Source organism: Mustelus asterias, chromosome 9 (genome assembly GCF_964213995.1).
Source record: "Mustelus asterias chromosome 9, sMusAst1.hap1.1, whole genome shotgun sequence".
Classification (NCBI taxonomy): domain Eukaryota; kingdom Metazoa; phylum Chordata; class Chondrichthyes; order Carcharhiniformes; family Triakidae; genus Mustelus; species Mustelus asterias.
In genome coordinates this window covers 98,720,290-98,738,298 of record NC_135809.1, presented here as the reverse complement: position 1 = coordinate 98,738,298, position 18,009 = coordinate 98,720,290, and the positions used below count along the sequence as shown (strand labels likewise).

At 46.8% G+C, this 18,009-nt stretch overlaps 1 protein-coding gene across 1 annotated transcript in view; it reads left to right on the top strand.

The window, feature by feature from the left end:
* LOC144498863 (serine/threonine-protein kinase BRSK2-like) overlaps positions 1 to 16,981 on the top strand; it is a 638,052-nt gene extending 621,071 nt beyond the window's left edge. Inside the window, 2 exon segments of the mRNA XM_078220644.1 lie at positions 16,802 to 16,854; positions 16,856 to 16,981. Coding sequence (XP_078076770.1) covers positions 16,802 to 16,854; positions 16,856 to 16,981 — 179 coding nt within the window.
* Positions 16,982 to 18,009: the final 1,028 nt, after the last annotated feature.

Below are 18,009 nucleotides of genomic sequence, written 5' to 3'. Positions count from 1 at the left end.
TGCACAGTGCGCCAGTGAAACCAGCAGGCGGGTCCCATTCCTGCTGGAGAGACTGGCAGCATAGCGCTGAGCGGGTCACAGCGCATGTGCCTATCTGTCAGAGCGGAGATCGATGCATGCACAGTGGCCCTTGCCTGCTGGCCTCCTGATTTCTGGCCAGTTCAATCGCTGGCCAGCCCTGCGATCCCACATTGTTGCCTGACTGACACCCCCATGGCCTGAGCATTCCCCCCCTCCGCCCTGAACATGTCCGGGCCCAGCCCCAGCCATCCCTCTCCTGGCCCATTTCAATCTTCTCCTCCCATCCCCCCCTCCCCAGCAGACTGCCCCCCCCCCCACCCCCGTCCCCCCCGTCCCCCGTCCCCCACACCACCACCAACTCGATGGCCAGCCCCGATCGCTGGCCTCACTCCCTCCCCCGCTGATCCCAACTGCAAAATGCAGCAGGACCCCCATCCCCACAGATCACCTACCAGAGGCCCCACCTCCCATTAGGCCCTGCCCCCTTGGCATTGGCATTTTGCCCCATGGGCAGTGCCAGGGGTCCAAGGCTGGCACTGCCAAGGTGGCAATGTCTAGGAGCAACCCCTTGACCCTCTGGGATGCCTCAATTGCCCCCCCTTCACTCCAGCGGGGTTGGACTGCCAGCTCCCTGCAAGTTGGGAGCTGTAGTAAACTCCGCCTCCACTGGAGTGAACCATTCCTGGTTGGAGTGGGGGGAGGGGGGGGGGGGGTGGTGGCGAAAGGCTAGTGGGTCCGGAGACTTCAATCCTGGTCCCACTAATAGGATTTAAATTATATTAAAATTATCTGCTGCATAAATTAGGAAGCTCCACGGCAATTTCTGGTGCAGAGCTGATGGTGCCGGAAATTCGGTTCTGGGAGATGCACGGAGGCCCGGACAGCTAGCATGAACCACACAAATCAGCCACCACTCCAGCCTCCCGGCCTGCTGCACTCCAGCCTCCCGGCCTGCTGCACTCCAGCCTCCTGGCCTGCTGCACTCCAGCCTCCCGGCCTGCTGCACTCCAGCCTCCCGGCCTGCTGCACTCCAGCCTCCCAGCCTGCTGCACTCTAGCCTCCCGGCCTGCTGCACTCCAGCCTCCCGGCCTGCTGCACTCCAGCCTCCCGGCCTGCTGCACTCCAGCCTCCCGGCCTGCTGCACTATGCCCTCCCGGCCTGCTGCACTCCAGCCTCCCGGCCTGCCGCACTCCAGCCTCCCAGCCTGCTGCACTCCAGCCTCCCGGCCTGCTGCACTCCAGCCTCCCGGCCTGCTGCACTCCAGCCTCCCGGCCTGCCGCACTCCAGCCTCCCAGCCTGCTGCACTCCAGCCTCCCGGCCTGCTGCACTCCAGCCTCCCGGCCTGCTGCACTCCAGCCTCCCGGCCTGCTGCACTCCAGCCTCCCGGCCTGCTGCACTCCAGCCTCCCGGCCTGCTGCACTCCAGCCTCCCAGCCTGCCGCACTCCAGCCTCCCAGCCTGCTGCACTCTAGCCTCCCGGCCTGCTGCACTCTGCCCTCCCGGCCTGCTGCACTCCAGCCTCCCGGCCTGCCGCACTCCAGCCTCCGGGCCTGCTGCGCTTAAAAAGCAGAGCAGCAGGATGGGAGAGTCGCCCCCATGGTCTGCAGTTTTTCCTCCAGCCTTATGCAGGGATAAACAAGCTGTATTGGAAATCAAATGGTTAGTTAATTAGCTAACTAGTTATAGGGCCCTATTTTACCATTTTGATTCTAAGTGCTGGATGGACTTGAAACTGGGAGTGTTTCAGATCCAACTTTTAGACCCGTTCTCAGGTGTCCCCATACACACTCGGCCTGCAAAAATATCAGCAGTTCCAAATCGTCTGCACAAACCTGTGGGTGAGGCTTAACGAGCCCGAAATCTTGCAGCTCTGATTGGCGCCTCCAACTGCGTATGCGCAGAAAAAATATGATAGAATGTGGCTCCCCTGCCACATCCCTCCCAGGCCGGATAATGCCTCCCCCTGGCCCCCACAGACATTACCCCACCCCCACAACATTACTGACCTCCTTATCCGCCCCATCCCCTCCGCCACCCAGATCGATCATGGCCCCTTCCCCCTCACTGATCTCAGGCAGAGTGGCAGCAGACCCCTCTTCTTCCCCCCCACTGATCTCCAGCAGAGAGCCTTCGGACCCACCCCCACGGAGCATTCTGGATAGGCGAACGCGGTGGTAAAGGGTGAAGTGTCAGTAAGTTTGGTCGTGCAGCCCATTAAGTCAATTTAAATGCATGCAATGCATTTAAATGGCTGTCCCGCCCGTTTTGGGTGCGGTCCCGATCGCGGCCATTTTCAGGCCTTGGTAAAGGGGGAACCAGTGCAGAGGCAGAGGCGGATCGCCCTACTCATCTAACACCCGACTTTAACCAAGTTTTTGCGCCCAAAAACGGGCGCAACTTGCTGGTAAAATCGGGCCCATAGTGTCAGTTCCAAAGATTATAGACCGAAGCTGACTCCATCGTTCAGCAGTTGGCTCCATAGCTTAGTGGTTAGAGCACTGACTTTGTAAATCAGAGTTGCTAGTTCAATTCCTGCTCGAGTTTCTGACTACAATTTGTGGAGTAGGGCTGAATGGCCTTCTCCTGTTCCTTTTGTGTGCAGATTGCAAGTAAAGAGAGCTGATGTGTGAGTGGGGAGGAGTTTCTGGTTTTTACACTTCGGTGTGGTGGAAGGTGTTGGTTGGTGAGCAACTGGTCAACTAATTAGGAACTAAGAAATGTATAACTGTTAGCTGAAGGTGGTACTCGCATTGATTAAGTACAGTAAACTGTACTTAACATAATTCCTAAGTTAATTAAGAAAGAAATTAAATTAACTAACTAACATAAATAACAATGGCTGGACAGATGCTGTGTTTCATCTGTGGAACGTGGGGACTCCTAGTGTCAAGGCAATCTGTTTAGCTCAGTTGGCTGGACAGCTGGCTTGTGATGTAGAGTTATGACAACAGCATGGGTTCAATTCCTGAACTGGCTGAGGTTATTGATGAAGGCCTCACCTTCTCAACCTTGCTCCTTGCCTGAGGTGTGGTGATCCTCAGGTTTATATCACCATCAGTTGGCTCTTCCCTCAAAGGAGGGAGTCTATTGTCATCTGGGATTATGGTGACTTTACCTTTTTTGTCAGCAGTGAGGGACAGGACAATGAGAGCATGAGTGAGACGGGTAAAGCAGACAATAGTGGAGGAACTTTAGACTGCTTAATTGTCAGAGGTGTTTCTACATTTTTATACCTTATGCCAATTTTGCATGTTTGAGGTGCTTGCAACCTGTGTGAATAAAGGCGAAGTCTGCAAGGTGGATGAGCAGTCTGGTCATAGCACCATGGTACAAGAAGCCATTCAAATGGGAGGAACCAACAGGAATATAGTAGTAGAAGGGGACAGTATAGTTGAGGGAGGTTACACATTGTTCTCTGCAACCAACAACGAGAGTCCAGAAGGTGGTGTTGTCTGCCCTGTGCCAGGGTTCAGGATATCTATTCAGGACTGGAAAGGAACTTGCAGTGGGCGGGTAAGGATCTAGTTTTCATGGCCCACGTGGTTTCCAATGACATAAGTAGAACTAGGAAAGATGTTCTGCATAGACAGTATAAGGAGCTCGGCACTGAATTAAAAAGCAGACCTCAAAGATAATAATCTCTGAATTATTACCTGAGCCATGTGCAAATTGGCATTCAGTTAGAGAGGTGGCTGCGTGGCTCAAAGGCTGGTGTGGGAAAAGTGGTTTCTGCTTTGTGGGACACTAGCACCAGTACTGGGGAAAGTGGGGAATGGTTTACACCTGAACCATGCTGGGACCAGTGATCCAATGAGCTGGGTAACAAGGGAAGTGGAGAGCCTTTTAACTTAAATAATGGGGTCAAGGGAAGATGTGGTAAATCAGAAAGTAGAGACAAGGCTGGAGAGAAATATGAATATTAATATGGGACGTGATGAACAGAGCATGATAGGAAGAGATAGAGAGTACCGTGGGCGGCACGGTAGCACAGTGGTTAGCACTGCTGCTTCACAGCTCCAGGGTCCTGGGTTCGATTCCCGGCTCGGGTCACTGTCTGTGTGGAGTTTGCACATTCTCCTCGTGTCTGCGTGGGTTTCCTCCGGGTGCTCCGGTTTCCTCCCACAGTCCAAAGATGTGCGGGTCAGGTTGATTGGCCAGGTTAAAAATTGCCCCTTAGAGTCCTGAGATGCGTAGGTAAGAGGGATTAGCAGGTAAATATGTGGGGGTAGGGCCTGGGTGGGATTGTGGTCGGTGCAGACTCGATGGGCCGAATGGCCTCCTTCTGCACTGTAGGGTTTCTATGATTTTCTATGATTCTATGAAATCTAAGATAAGTCAGAAGAAGCATCTAGAGATTACAAAAATAATAAAATGACAAAATTAAAGGCCCTGCATCTGCACTTGGCATTCGAAACAATAGCTCAAATAGAAATAAATAAGTATGATCGTTAGCCATTACAGAGACATAGCTATAGGATGACATAGGTTGGGACCTGCATATTGAAGGGTATATGACACTTAGGAAAGGCAGGAATCTAGAAACAGGTAAAGGGTTGATTTTATTAATTGATGATAATATTAATGTAATAGAGAGGGATGACCTAAGTTCAGGAAACCAAGATGTAGAAGCAGTTTGGATAGAGATGACAAATGATAAAGGCAAGAAGTCACTTCTGGGAGTGGTGTTCAGGATCCCGAACAGTGTGATGCAGTATAAAGGAAGAAATAATGGGAACTTGTCAAAAAGGAATGGTGATCATCATTGGGAACTTTAACATACATAAAGACTGAAAAAACAGATGGACAAAGGTAGCCTAGATGAGGAATTCATAGAATGTTTTTTGAGGTCGTTTCTGAGAACAGCACAGTCTGGTGCCAACCAGACAAAAGGCTATACTAGACCTGGTATTGTGCAACAAGATAGGATTAATTAATGACCTCACAATGAAGGCATCCTGAGTTCGAAGCAATCATAGTATGATTGAATTTTACATTCAGTTTGAGGGAGAGAAGAGTGAGCCTAAGACTAGTATTTTAAACTTAAATTAGGACATGAAAGCAGGGCTAGCTAAAGTGAACTAGCAAATTAGCTTAAGGAATAGGTCAATAGCAAACATTTAAGGGGATATTTCAGAATACAGAGAAAAGAAACATTCCAAGGGGAGGACCCACCATCTGTGATTAACTAAAAAAGTTAAAGGTAGTATCAAAACAAACATAGAATTGTGCAAAGATGGATAACAGGCCAAAACATTGGACAGAAAAACAGCAAAGAATTTTTCAAAGATTAGTAAGGAGCAAAAAATTAGCATATGAGAGAAAGCTAATTAGAAATATAAAGACAGATAAAAAGAGTTTCTGTAGCTACTAAAAAATAAAACAATTAACAAGGTGAGCATTGGTCTTATAGAAAGTGAGTTTGGGGAATTAATCATGGAAAATAAGGAGATGGCAGATGTCTTGAATAGGTATTTTGCAATTGCTTTTCACTATAGAGGATACAAGCAACATTCCAGAAATAGCTGTAAATCAGGAAATGGAAGGGAGCGAGGTACTCAGGAAGATTAGAGTCACCAGGGAAGTGGTGCTGAGTAAATTGTTGGAGCTGTGGGCTGACAAATCATTGAGTTCTGCAGCACTTCATCCTCAGGTCTTAAAGTAAATGGCTGGTTAGATAGTTAAAAGCAAATTACTGTGAATGCTGGAATCCGAAACTAAAAGAGAAAATGTTGGAAAATTTCAGCAGGTCTGGCATAATCTGTAAGGAGAGAAAAGAGCTGACGTTTCGAGTCCAGATGACCCTTTGTCAAAGCTACAGAAGTTACAAAGTTCTGGCAAAGGGTCATCTGGGCTCGAAACATCGACTCTTTTCTCTCCTTACAGATGCTGCCAAAACTGCTGAGATTTTCCAGCATTTTCTCTTTTAGTTAGATAGTTGATGCATTGGTTTGAATTTTCGCTAGATTCGGGGAAGATTCCATTAGATTGGAAAATAGTCAATGTAACTCCTTTATTCAAAAAGGGAGGGAGACAGAAAGCAGGAAACCACAATTCTGTTAGCTTTAGGATAGTGATGGAAAAGGATGAGTGGTGTCCCAAGGGTAAGGTGTTGGATTGGGGGAAGGCTAACTTTATTGGGATCAGGCAGAAATTGGCAGCTCTTGATTGGGAGAGGCTGTTTGAGGGTAAATCCACATCTGGTATGTGGCAGTCTTTTAAGGAACGGTTGTTAGGGCTACAGGACAAGCATGTGCCTGTAAAAAAGAAGGATAGGAAGGGTAGGATTAGAGAACCGTGGATAACCAGGGAAATTGAGGGACTGGTCAAAAGGAAAAGAGAGGCGTATGTTAGGTCCAAGCAGCTAAAAACGGAGGGAGCTCTGGAGGAGTATAATGAAAGTAGGAAAATACTCAAACGGGGAATTAGAAGAGCAAAAAGGGGTCACGAAATGTTCTTGGCAGACAGGATTAAGGAGAATCCCAAGGCATTTTATTCATACGTTAGGAACAAAAGGGTTGTTAGGGAAAAAATCGGACCTCTCAGGGACAAAAGTGGGGACTTATGCTTGGAGCCCAAAGAGGTAGGGGAGATCCTAAATGAATACTTTGCGTCGGTATTCACTAAGGAGAGGGATGTGTTGACTGGGAGTGTCTCGGAGGGGAGTGTTGAACCGTTGGAGAAAATCTCCATTACAAAGGAGGAAGTGTTAGGTTTGTTAGAGAATATAAAGACTGACAAATCCCCAGGGCCTGATGGAATCTATCCAAGGCTGCTCAGGGAGACGAGAGGTGAAATCGTTGGGCCTCTGACGCAAATCTTTGTCTCGTCACTGGACACAGGTGAGGTCCCAGAGGATTGGAGGATAGCCAATGTGGTCCCGTTATTTAAGAAGGGTAGGAAGGACAACCCGGGTAATTATAGGCCGGTGAGCTTGACGTCCGTGGTGGGGAAGTTGTTGGAGAAGATTCTTAAAGATAGGATGTATGCGCATTTAGAAAGGAATAAACTCATTAACGATAGTCAACATGGTTTTGTGAGGGGGAGGTCATGCCTCACGAACCTGGTGGTGTTTTTTGAAGAAGTGACCAAAATGGTTGACGAAGGAAGGGCCGTGGATGTTGTCTATATGGACTTTAGTAAAGCATTTGACAAAGTCCCTCATGGTAGGCTAGTGAAAAAGGTTGGATCCCATGGGATAAAGGGGGAGGTGGCTAGATGGGTGGAGAACTGGCTTGGTCATAGAAGACAGAGGGTGGTAGTGGAAGGGTCTTTTTCCGGCTGGAGGCCTGTGACTAGTGGTGTTCCGCAGGGCTCTGTATTGGGACCTCTGCTGTTTGTGATTTATATAAATGATCTGGAAGAAGGAGTAACTGGGGTGATCAGTAAGTTTGCGGACGACACAAAACTGGCAGGACTTGCAGATAGTGAGGAACATTGTCAGAGGCTACAGAAGGATATAGATAGGCTGGAAATTTGGGCAAGGAAATGGCAGATGGAGTTCAATCCTGATAAATGCGAAGTGATGCATTTTGGTGGGAATAATGTAGGGAGGAGCTACACGATAAATGGAAGAACCATAAAGGGTGTAGAGACGCAGAGGGACCTGGGTGTGCAAGTCCACAGATCTTTGAAGGTGACGTCACAGGTGGAGAAGGTGGTGAAGAAGGCATATGGCATGCTTGCCTTTATAGGACGGGGCATAGAGTATAAGAGTTGGGGTCTGATGTTGCAGATGTATAGAACGTTGGTTCGGCCGCATTTGGAATACTGCGTCCAGTTCTGGTCGCCACACTACCAGAAGGACGTGGAGGCTTTGGAGAGAGTACAGAGGAGGTTTACCAGGATGTTGCCTGGTATGGAGGGGCTTGGTTATGAGGAGAGATTGGGGAAACTGGGGTTGTTCTCCTTGGAAAGACGGAGGATGAGGGGAGACTTAATAGAGGTGTATAAAATTATGAAAGGCATAGATAGGGTGAACGGTGGGAAGCTTTTCCCCGGGTCGGTGGTGACGTTCACGAGGGGTCATAGGTTCAAGGTGAAGGGGGGGAGGTTTAACACAGATATCAGAAGGACATATTTCACACAGAGGGTCGTGGGGGCCTGGAATGTGTTGCCGGGCAAGGTGGTGGAGGCGGACACACTGGGAACGTTTAAGACTTATCTAGACAGCTATATGAACGGAGTGGGAATGGAGGGATACAAAAGAGTGGTCTAGTTTGGACCAGGGAGCGGCGCGGGCTAATTGTTCCTGGTTTCTCGTTTCAAGGCTTCATTCTACGATCATCTTGCTGGTGCCAGTACAGAGTGAGACTGCGGATAGTTGGGAACCTGTCTCGGGGGCAGGGAATTCATATGGTGTTCGTGGAAGTGGAAATGACTAGGGTTGGGAAGCATTTTCCGATCGGGGCCATTGTGATCTCCTGGACTCGTTTCGATCGCCTCAGGGGGTCGGAGAGGAATTTCCCAGATTTTTTTTTCCCCATATTGGCCCTGGGGTTTTTCACTCTGGGTTTTCGCCTCTCCCTGGAGATCACATGGTCTGGAATGGGGGGGTGGGGGTAAGTTAATAGGTTGTAATGAACAAAGCATCGTAGCTGTGAGGGACAGCTCGGTGGATAGGATATTGGTATGTAGATAGGCTGGAAAATTGGGCGGGGATCCTGGATTCAGGATTCAATCCTGGACCGGGGAGCGGCGCGGGCTTGGAGGGCCGAAGGGCCTGTTCCTGTGCTGTATTGTTCTTTGTTCTTTGTTTGTTCTTTGAAACTACAGACCAGTTAGCTTACCATCTGTCATCGGGAAAATGTTAGAAGTTCATACTAAATATGTAATTGCAGGGGACTTAGATCAAATCAAGGTAATCAGACAGAGTCAACATGGTTTTATCAAAGGGAAATCGTGTTTAACCAATTCACTTTGAAGAAGAAACGTGCTATTGACAAAGGAGAACTGCCGGATGTACTGTACTTAGATTTCCAGGAAGCATTTGATAACATGCCACATCAAAAGTCATTGCGGACATTAAAAGCGCATGTTATACAGGGGGTAACATACCTCAGATAGCTTTCCTTCATTCATAGCCATCTGTTCACTGCACATTTCTGTCTGCTGTTGCAGTTTGGGTATTGTGTCAGCATTTTCAGGACACGCTATATTTGAGTCTTTTGGCTGCATTTCAGCCATTTCTTTCTTCTAAAAAATTTGATTCATGCATTTCATTACAACTCATTGTTGACTTGAATATTGTCTCCCTTGCTCTGGGGTCTTCAGCCCTCCTTGCTGTGGGGTCTTTGATGCTCTCCCTCTGGGGTCTTTTGTTGCCTTCTATCTGGGGTCATTTGGTGCCTTCCTGCTGGGATCTCTTGTCACCCTCTTTCTAGGGTCTCTTGTGGCCCGCGACAGTTTATTGGGAATTGCCCTTTCTCTTGGATCTTCTCTAGCCTTGTTTACAAGGTTTTTTGTTACCTTCCATGTTTTACTGGGGGTGTGCTAGCCCACACCTGTGTCTGATACAGCCATTTCCTTACCCAGAATGCATCTGGCTCTTCTAATTTTCTGTCCACGGCCATTTGTGTTTTCTTCTCATTACTGCTTTAAATGTCATTGCTCCAATGAGACTGTCAATGCAGTAACCGTTTTCCTTCACTTCAGGCTGAATCTGCACCTGTCGGTTTTCTTTGCTGAGTTTACCACATTTCTTTGGGTTTGGCAAGCCTCACGGCAATCTTGGGCCTCTTTTTAAAACTTTTTAAAAGTGCAGTATTTCTCCTCTGGGCGATTCTTTTGTTTGTCTTTTAAATCTGCAGGAACTATTGCCTTTTTACCGTGAATGCCCCGCACACTGGGAGACTTCTCAGCCATTTGACGATCAGCCTTTTTTAAAACTTAAAGTTTAACTTGCTTCTTAAACTCTGCGGGTCTCTTTTTTAACTCTGCACAGCCTTCTTAAAATTTGACTCTGCCTGCCAATTTCTGTTTAACTTTGTTTTGCCTCAGTACGGCATAGCAACCACTGCCGCCGTCTCTGAGTCCTGGGACTGCCACCTAGTCCATAATGTAAGTGCACCTTCTTTAATATCATTTTGTTGACCGTGTTTTAAACTGTCCAGGTTCTTGGACTCTGCAATACTCAGGGTTTTGCAATTTTCGTAGTATGGCTCACCCATCCTTATGATCTGACCAGTGCATCACCTGGGACTTACAATGAACTTCCACTCACTCTGGTGTTTCAACTTTTAACTCTATAGCAAAGCTTCTCCAACTTCCAGCTTAGTCTTTACTTTCTCTTCATAGGCGCACATCTCCCTAATCCAGCTTTAGCTGCTTTTAGTTGGAATATTGTTCTGGGTTCATCATTCAAGATGCCATGTTTCATATCACTGCTCATGTGATAATGTTTAGAAGTGACCATTGAACAAAGAACAAAGAACAATACAGCACAGGAACAGGCCCTTCGGCCCTCCAAGCCCGTGCCGCTCCCTGGTCCAAACTAGACCATTCTTTTGTATCCCTCCATTCCCACTCCGTTCATATGGCTGTCTAGATAAATCTTAAACGTTCCCAGTGTGTCCGCCTCCACCACCTTGCCCGGCAGCGCATTCCAGGCCCCCACCACCCTCTGTGTAAAATATGTCCTTCTGATATCTGTGTTAAACCTCCCCCCCTTCACCTTGAACCTATGACCCCTCGTGAACGTCACCACTGACCTGGGGAAAAGCTTCCCACCGTTCACCCTATCTATGCCTTTCATAATTTTATACACCTCTATTAAGTCTCCCCTCATCCTCCGTCTTTCCACAGAGAACAACCCCAGTTTACCCAATCTCTCCTCATAACTAAGCCCCTCCATACCAGGCAACATCCTGGTAAACCTCCTCTGTACTCTCTCCAAAGCCTCCACGTCCTTCTGGTAGTGTGGCGACCAGAACTGGACGCAGTATTCCAAATGCGGCCGAACCAACGTTCTATACATCTGCAACATCAGACCCCAACTTTTATACTCTATGCCCCGTCCTATAAAGGCAAGCATGCCATATGCCTTCTTCACCACCTTCTTCACCTGTGACGTCACCTTCAAGGATCTGTGGACTTGCACACCCAGGTCCCTCTGTGTATCTACACACTTTATGGTTCTGCCATTTATCGTATAGATCCTCCTTACATTATTTCTACCAAAATGCATCACTTCGCATTTATCAGGATTGAACTCCATCTGCCATTTCTTTGCCCAAATTTCCAGCCCATCTATATCCTTCTGTAGCTTCTGACAATGCTCCTCACTATCTGCAAGTCCTGCCAATTTTGTGTCGTCCGCAAACTTAGTGATCACCCCAGTTACACCTTCTTCCAGATCGTTTATATAAATCACAAACAGCAGAGGTCCCAATACAGAGCCCTGCGGAACACCAGTAGTCACAGGCATCCTGCCAGAAAAAGACCCTTCCATTACCACCCTCTGTCTTCTGTGACCAAGCCAGTTCTTCACCCATCTAGCCACCTCCCCCTTTATCCCATGAGATCCAACCTTTTTCACCAGCCTACCATGAGGGACTTTGTCAAACGCTTTACTAAAGTCCATATAGACGACATCCACGGCCCTTCCCTCGTCAACCATTCTGGTCACTTCTTCAAAAAACTCCACCAGGTTAGTGAGGCATGACCTCCCTCTCACAAAACCATGCTGACTATCGTTAATGAGTTTATTCCTTTCTAAATGCGCATACATCCTATCTCTAAGAATCTTCTCCAACAACCTCCCCACCACGGACGTCAAGCTCACCGGCCTATAATTACCCGGGTTATCCTTCCTACCCTTCTTAAATAATGGGACCACATTAGCTATCCTCCAATCCTCTGGGACCTCACCTGCGTCCAGTGACGAGACAAAGATTTGCGTCAGAGGCTCAGCGATTTCATCTCTCGTCTCCCTGAGCAGCCTTGGATAGATTCCATCAGGCCCTGGGGATTTGTCAGTCTTTATATTCTCTAACAAACCTAACACTTCCTCCCTTGTAATGTAGATTTTATTCCAACGGTTCAACACTCCCCTCCAAGACACTCCCAGTCAACACATTCCTCTCCTTTGTGAATACCGACGCAAAGTATTCATTTAGGATCTCCCCTACTTCTTTGGGCTCCAAGCATAATTCCCCACTTTTGTCCCTGAGAGGTCCAATTTTTTCCCTGACAACCCTTTTGTTCCTAACGTATGAATAAAATAAATATTACATCATTGCTGCCAACAATGATGTAATATTGTGCCATTGCTGCAGTATCACAGTGAGGAGTGTAAAAAGGAACCCTTATTATTAGCCTTTAACTATTTACAGATCCCATATGTTGTTATATCCGGTGCTTTTTCTCCCATGCAGGGGAGGCGATGGCCTAGTGGTATTATCACTAGACTATTAATCCAGGAACTCAACAATCTTCTGGGAACCTGGCTTCGAATCCCGCCATGGCAGATGGTGGAATTTGAATTCAATAAAATATATCTGGAATTAAGAATCTACTGATGACCGCGAAACCATTGTCGATTGTCAGAAAAACCCATCTGGTTCACGAACGTCCTTTAAGGAAGAAAATCTGCTGTTCTTACCCAGTCTGGCCTACATGTGACTCCAGAGCAATGCAGTTGACTCTGAACTGCCCTCAGGCAAATAGAGATGGGCAATAAATGCTGTAAGAAGTCTCACAACACCAGGTTAAAGTCCAACAGGTTTATTTGGTAGCACAAGCCATAGCTTTCGGAGCGCTGCCCCTTCATCAGATGAGTGGTCACTTCTCGAAAAAGTGAGAGGGCATGGGATCCAAGGGGCTGCTGCCCAGTGGATCCAGAACTGGCTTGCCCAAAGGAGGCAGAGAGTGGGTATAGATGGGTCTTTTTCTAAATGGAGGTCGGTCACCAGTGGTGTGCCCCAGGGATCTGTTCTGGGACCCTTGCTGTTTGTCATTTTCATAAATGACCTGGATGAGGAAGCGGAGGGATGGGTTGGTAAGTCTGCCGACGACACGAAGGTTGGTGGGGTTGTGGATAGTCTGGAGGGATGTCAGAAGTTACAGAGGGACATAGATAGGATGCAAGACTGGGCGGACAAGTGGCAGATGGACTTCAACCCAGATAAATGCGTCATGGTCCATTTTGGTAGGTCAAATGGGATGAAGGAGTACAATATAAAGGGAAAGACTCTTAGTACTGTAGAGGATCAGAAGGACCTTGGGGTCCGGGTCCATAGGACTCTAAAATCGGCCCCGCAGGTGGAGGAGGTGGTTAAGAAGGCGTATGGTGTGCTGGCCTTTATCAATCGAGGGATTGAGTTTAGGAGTCCGGGGATAATGATGCAGCTATATAAGACCCTCGTCAGACCCCACTTGGAGTACTGTGCTCAGTTCTGGTCGCCTCACTATAGGAAGGATGTGGAAAAGATTGAAAGGGTGCAGAGAAGATTTACAAGGATGTTGCCGGGATTGAGTGGCATGCCTTATAGGATAGGCTGAGGGAGCTCGGTCTTTTCTCCTTGGAGAGACGAAGGATGAGAGGAGACCTAATAGAGGTGTATAAGATGTTGAGAGGCATAGATCGGGTGGATTCTCAGAGGCTTTTTCTCAGGGTGGAAATGTCTGCTACGAGAGGACACAGGTTTAAGGTGCTGGGGGTAGGTACAGGGGAGATGTTAGGGGTAAGTTTTTCACACAGAGGGTGGTGGGCGAGTGGAATCGGCTGCCGTCAGTGGTGGTGGAGGCGAATTCAATAGGGTCTTTTAAGAGACTCCTGGATGAGTACATGGAGCTTAATAGGATGGAGGGTTATAGGTAGGTCTAGAAGGTAGGGATGTGTTCGGCACAACTTGTGGGCTGAAGGGCCTGTTTGTGCTGTAGTTTTTCTATGTTTCTATGTTTCTTTTTTTTTTCCCCCAGTCCAATGCCGGCATCTCCACATAATAAATGCTGGCCAGCCAGTGACGCCCATGTCCCATGAATGAAAAAAAGAAGGCTGGTTCCAGAGTGTTCTCTCTGAGTCTCTTACCATTTGACTCTGTACATCATACTGTGGGCTATGCCATTTTCCAGTCCCGCATTAACCTTTGCTCTGCCGAGAACCTTTACATTACAAAGGCATGCAGACACGTAATACAACATAATCTAAGTGGTGAGAGATTGCACAGCTCTGAGATGCAAAGGGATCTGGGTGTCCGAATGCATTAATTGCAATTTGCCAGTACACAGGTATGGCTAGAAATTAGGAAAGCTAATACAATGTTTATTGCAAGTAAAGTTGATTACTGAAGTAGGGAGGTTATGCTCCAATTGTACCGGACACTGATGAGACCACATCTGGAGTACAGTGTGCAGTATTGATTTCCCCATCCCTAATTGCCCTTGAACCGAGTGGCTTGCTGAGCCATTCTGAGGGCATTTAAGAATCAACCATATTGCTGTGGGTCTGGAGTCACATGTAGGCCAGACCAGGTAATGATGGCAGATTTCCTTCCCTAAAGGACATTAGTGAACCAGATGGATTTTTCTGACAATCGACAATGGTTTCACGGGCGTCGTTAGACTTTTAATTCCAGATTTTTATTGTATTCAAATTTCACCATCTGCCACGGTGGGATTCGAACCTAGATCCCCGGAGTATTGCCCTGGGTCTCCGTGTTACCTGGTTCTGGAAGATGAGATGGTCAAGGTTTTTGACTGCTCCATGTGTTTTGTATCAGGCCACGTGAACTGGAATATGTTTACAATAGTATTTACCTATTAGTTGTTGTAATATCTTGTGTTCCTCTCTCTACCGCAGTAGCAGACTGACTAAAAACTGATGGAACTTACTGAGTCAGGGAAGTTTCCTTCCATGATGGTGGCAGCCTGAGTCTTGAAATGTCCAACCTTAGGCCAGGAGATGAATTATAGAATAGAATCATAGAATCTCTATAGTGCAGAAGGAGGCCATTTGGCCCCTTACGTCTGCACCAACTTTTACCCAGGCCCTATCCCCATAACCACACATATTTTACTCCGCTAATCTCCCCAACCCATATAAATCATGGGACACAAAGGGGCAATTTAGTATGGCCAATCCACCATGCAAATCTTTAGACTGTGGGAGGAAACCGGAGCACCCGGAGGAAACGCACGCAGATACCCAAGGCCGGAATTGAACCCGGGTCCCTGGCACTGTGAGGCAGCAGTGAATGAAGGTGTATTGTTTAATTACTTGGCAGCATCTTAGGGAGCATCATCTCAACCAGATGTTGCTTAGTTTGAATAAGAACTTTTTGAACTAAAACAGCAAGGCATGGCACAAGTTACACTATTTGAAATCATCAATTTCTGAAATAACCACATACCTTTGTATTTCACCATTTAGAAAGTGCAATTTTCATTAAGGTTAGCTTTCTGCCAGTTATTTTTTTCCTCACCCTCCTCTCCTGAACATATAGGTTTAGTGTTACAGACAATAGCACACCATTGCTGTTTTACCCAACTGATCAGGCTTGATGTGTGTGTGGCCAGTGTGTGTTTGCTGGATGTTTGATCGGGGTTGAGGATGAGAAGGTGGTTATCACAATCTAATTCACTCCTATCCTCACTCAGGATCAACATGCACACATTCCTGCAGTAAATTAGGAAGAGGGCCCTGAGTTTAGCCAAATACACCACTGGCCCAGCAGCTTTTAGCTAACTTATTACAGAGCAGGGATCAAACCTGGGACTTATGATTCGTTGCTGCGGCGGTACTTAGCAGCTGAGCCATCAAGGAGCGGAATTAAATTAGACCGAAGATGATGGCAGCTTTTAAAAATACTCTGGGTGTGCAGATTAAATTTATAAAATAATTTGTCAGTTTTATTAAGCCTTCGTACTGCTTGAAAGGTGCCCTGCCTTAAAAGCTATTACAAAGGTTTAAATGCAGTTTAACCTTGGTTATGCAGATTATAATTTAGAATGGTTTCCTCTTTTAAGTAATGGGGAGGTATTATAAGCGAATAATTAGTTTATGAGCCCATTTTCAGCCAGGAAGCCTCAAATGTATTTCTGTCATCAAAGTGCAGGGTTGAGATAGTAAGCACTAAATGGCTCTGAATCCTTTGTGATGAATGGTACCAGTCAGAGCCGCATGGAATCCGGTCACGTTCACTTTTATCTCCGGATACTGTAAATTGTTGCAGCTCCAATATGATGGTCTCCTGTTGAGAAAGTCCCCAGTCTGAGGAGGGTTAGATTTCCTATTCCCCCCCCCCCCCCCCCCCCCCCCGCCCCCCAACTTTCTCTCTCTTTCTGTTTCCAAGACAGGTCAGAAAATCATGTAAGTGGATAAGAGTTTCTGTGTTGAAATGTATGTTCTATCAGTAACAGTGATCGTGTCCGCAGAAGGAACTAAAATGTTTGTCAGCAAACATCCCTCTATCCTGTGAGACAAAGTCTCTTCCCCCTTTCAGCATCTTCAATGCTCTGTTCCATTCTTTCTGTCAACTAATTCCATTCAAGTAGAAAAACTGAGACTCCAAAGCCACTTTTAAAAACAATATGTCGCAAGAAGTATTTGACTTCGTCATTTCCAAATAAACCAGCCAGCCAAACTTAACCACAAAAAAAGGTTGTGATTTCAAAGGCTCAGTGGTGACGTGCTTCCTCCTTCAGGCGCTTGTGGCTATGGATCTCACTTCACTTCTTTCGTGACCCATTGTTCATCTGTTTGTTTGTTCTTTCTTTCTTTCTGTTTGTGTACCCAGGCAGCCCATTGAGTAACTTCTTTGACGTAATTAAACAACTTTTTTCAGACGAGAAGAACAATGGGCAAGTAGCTCATCCACCAGCTACGCCAACCAAACATGGCACAAAACAGCAAGCAGAATGATTCTGATGCTATTGACTATGGTTCTAGCGGAGTCTCTAAATTTCCAGCTGGGAGAGAGAAGGCAAAGATGGTGCCAAGTATTGGGACACAGGACCAACCTTAAAACCATTTAGAGATAGTCCCATGTTCTGAAAGGATGTAAAAAGCAGACTGCTTCGGTACAATGTCCATAGACAGAATTTTGTATGGCGGAATGATTGTATATAACTGAGGATTAGCACGTGCAACCCCCCTCTACAACATTTGTTTCCCTGTTTTTTGCTGCTCTCCTTTTATGATGACCTGATTTATTTCCACTCTACTGCCAGGAATTGTCCAGAAAACTTGTTAAATCCCATCTGGTGAACCCTATGGCTGCGGACATTTGTCGAAGGAAAGGCAGCTGATATCTTGGTGCATGTGGGAACCTGGCGCCCTTTTGACGCTTAACACTTGACCAATCTGGAGCTGCTGCATCCCAGGAAAAGGGACGGAAATCCTGGGAGAGACTGACACCCTTCAGCAGCAGGTTGTCCACCAGAGAGAGGAGGTGGGGTTGAATTGAACTGCACCGCACAGCAACATGGGCTTCGGCAGCTACAGTGGACTCTTTCTTTGTTGAAGCAGGACTTTGGTGAGACTGCTGCTGAGGGGTAAGATATCAGGGGGTCAGACAACACCGCAGCAAGGAACTAAAGCACGTACATGTGTAACAAACACTTGTACATCCCCTACTTTCTGTATAGATTCTGTTTGTCTAGTTGTGACACCTTGTTTAGCTGTAGAACAACAGATTCAAACACTGTGTTGCCGGTTATAAGTTTGTCAGTATTATTTATTTTCAGGGTAATATATATGTGTATATAGATATATTTTATTCATTTCACAGGAGCACCATGTTCAATTGAACCATGTTGCTGGTTTACTATCATGGGGTGGGGGGCACAGTTAAACCACCCACTGCTGTAAAAGGTTACATTTATTGTGGACATTTTATATATATTTTTCCCCCTTTCTGTTCTTATTTATTGAACCCCAGTAATTTATCAGCAGAACGTCTAGGTGTATGAATGTTGTCTTTCATTGTGAATGACTTATAGAGGCAACACTTACTGTATTAAAGGAAAAAAAAAATATTTTGTCCAATTTATC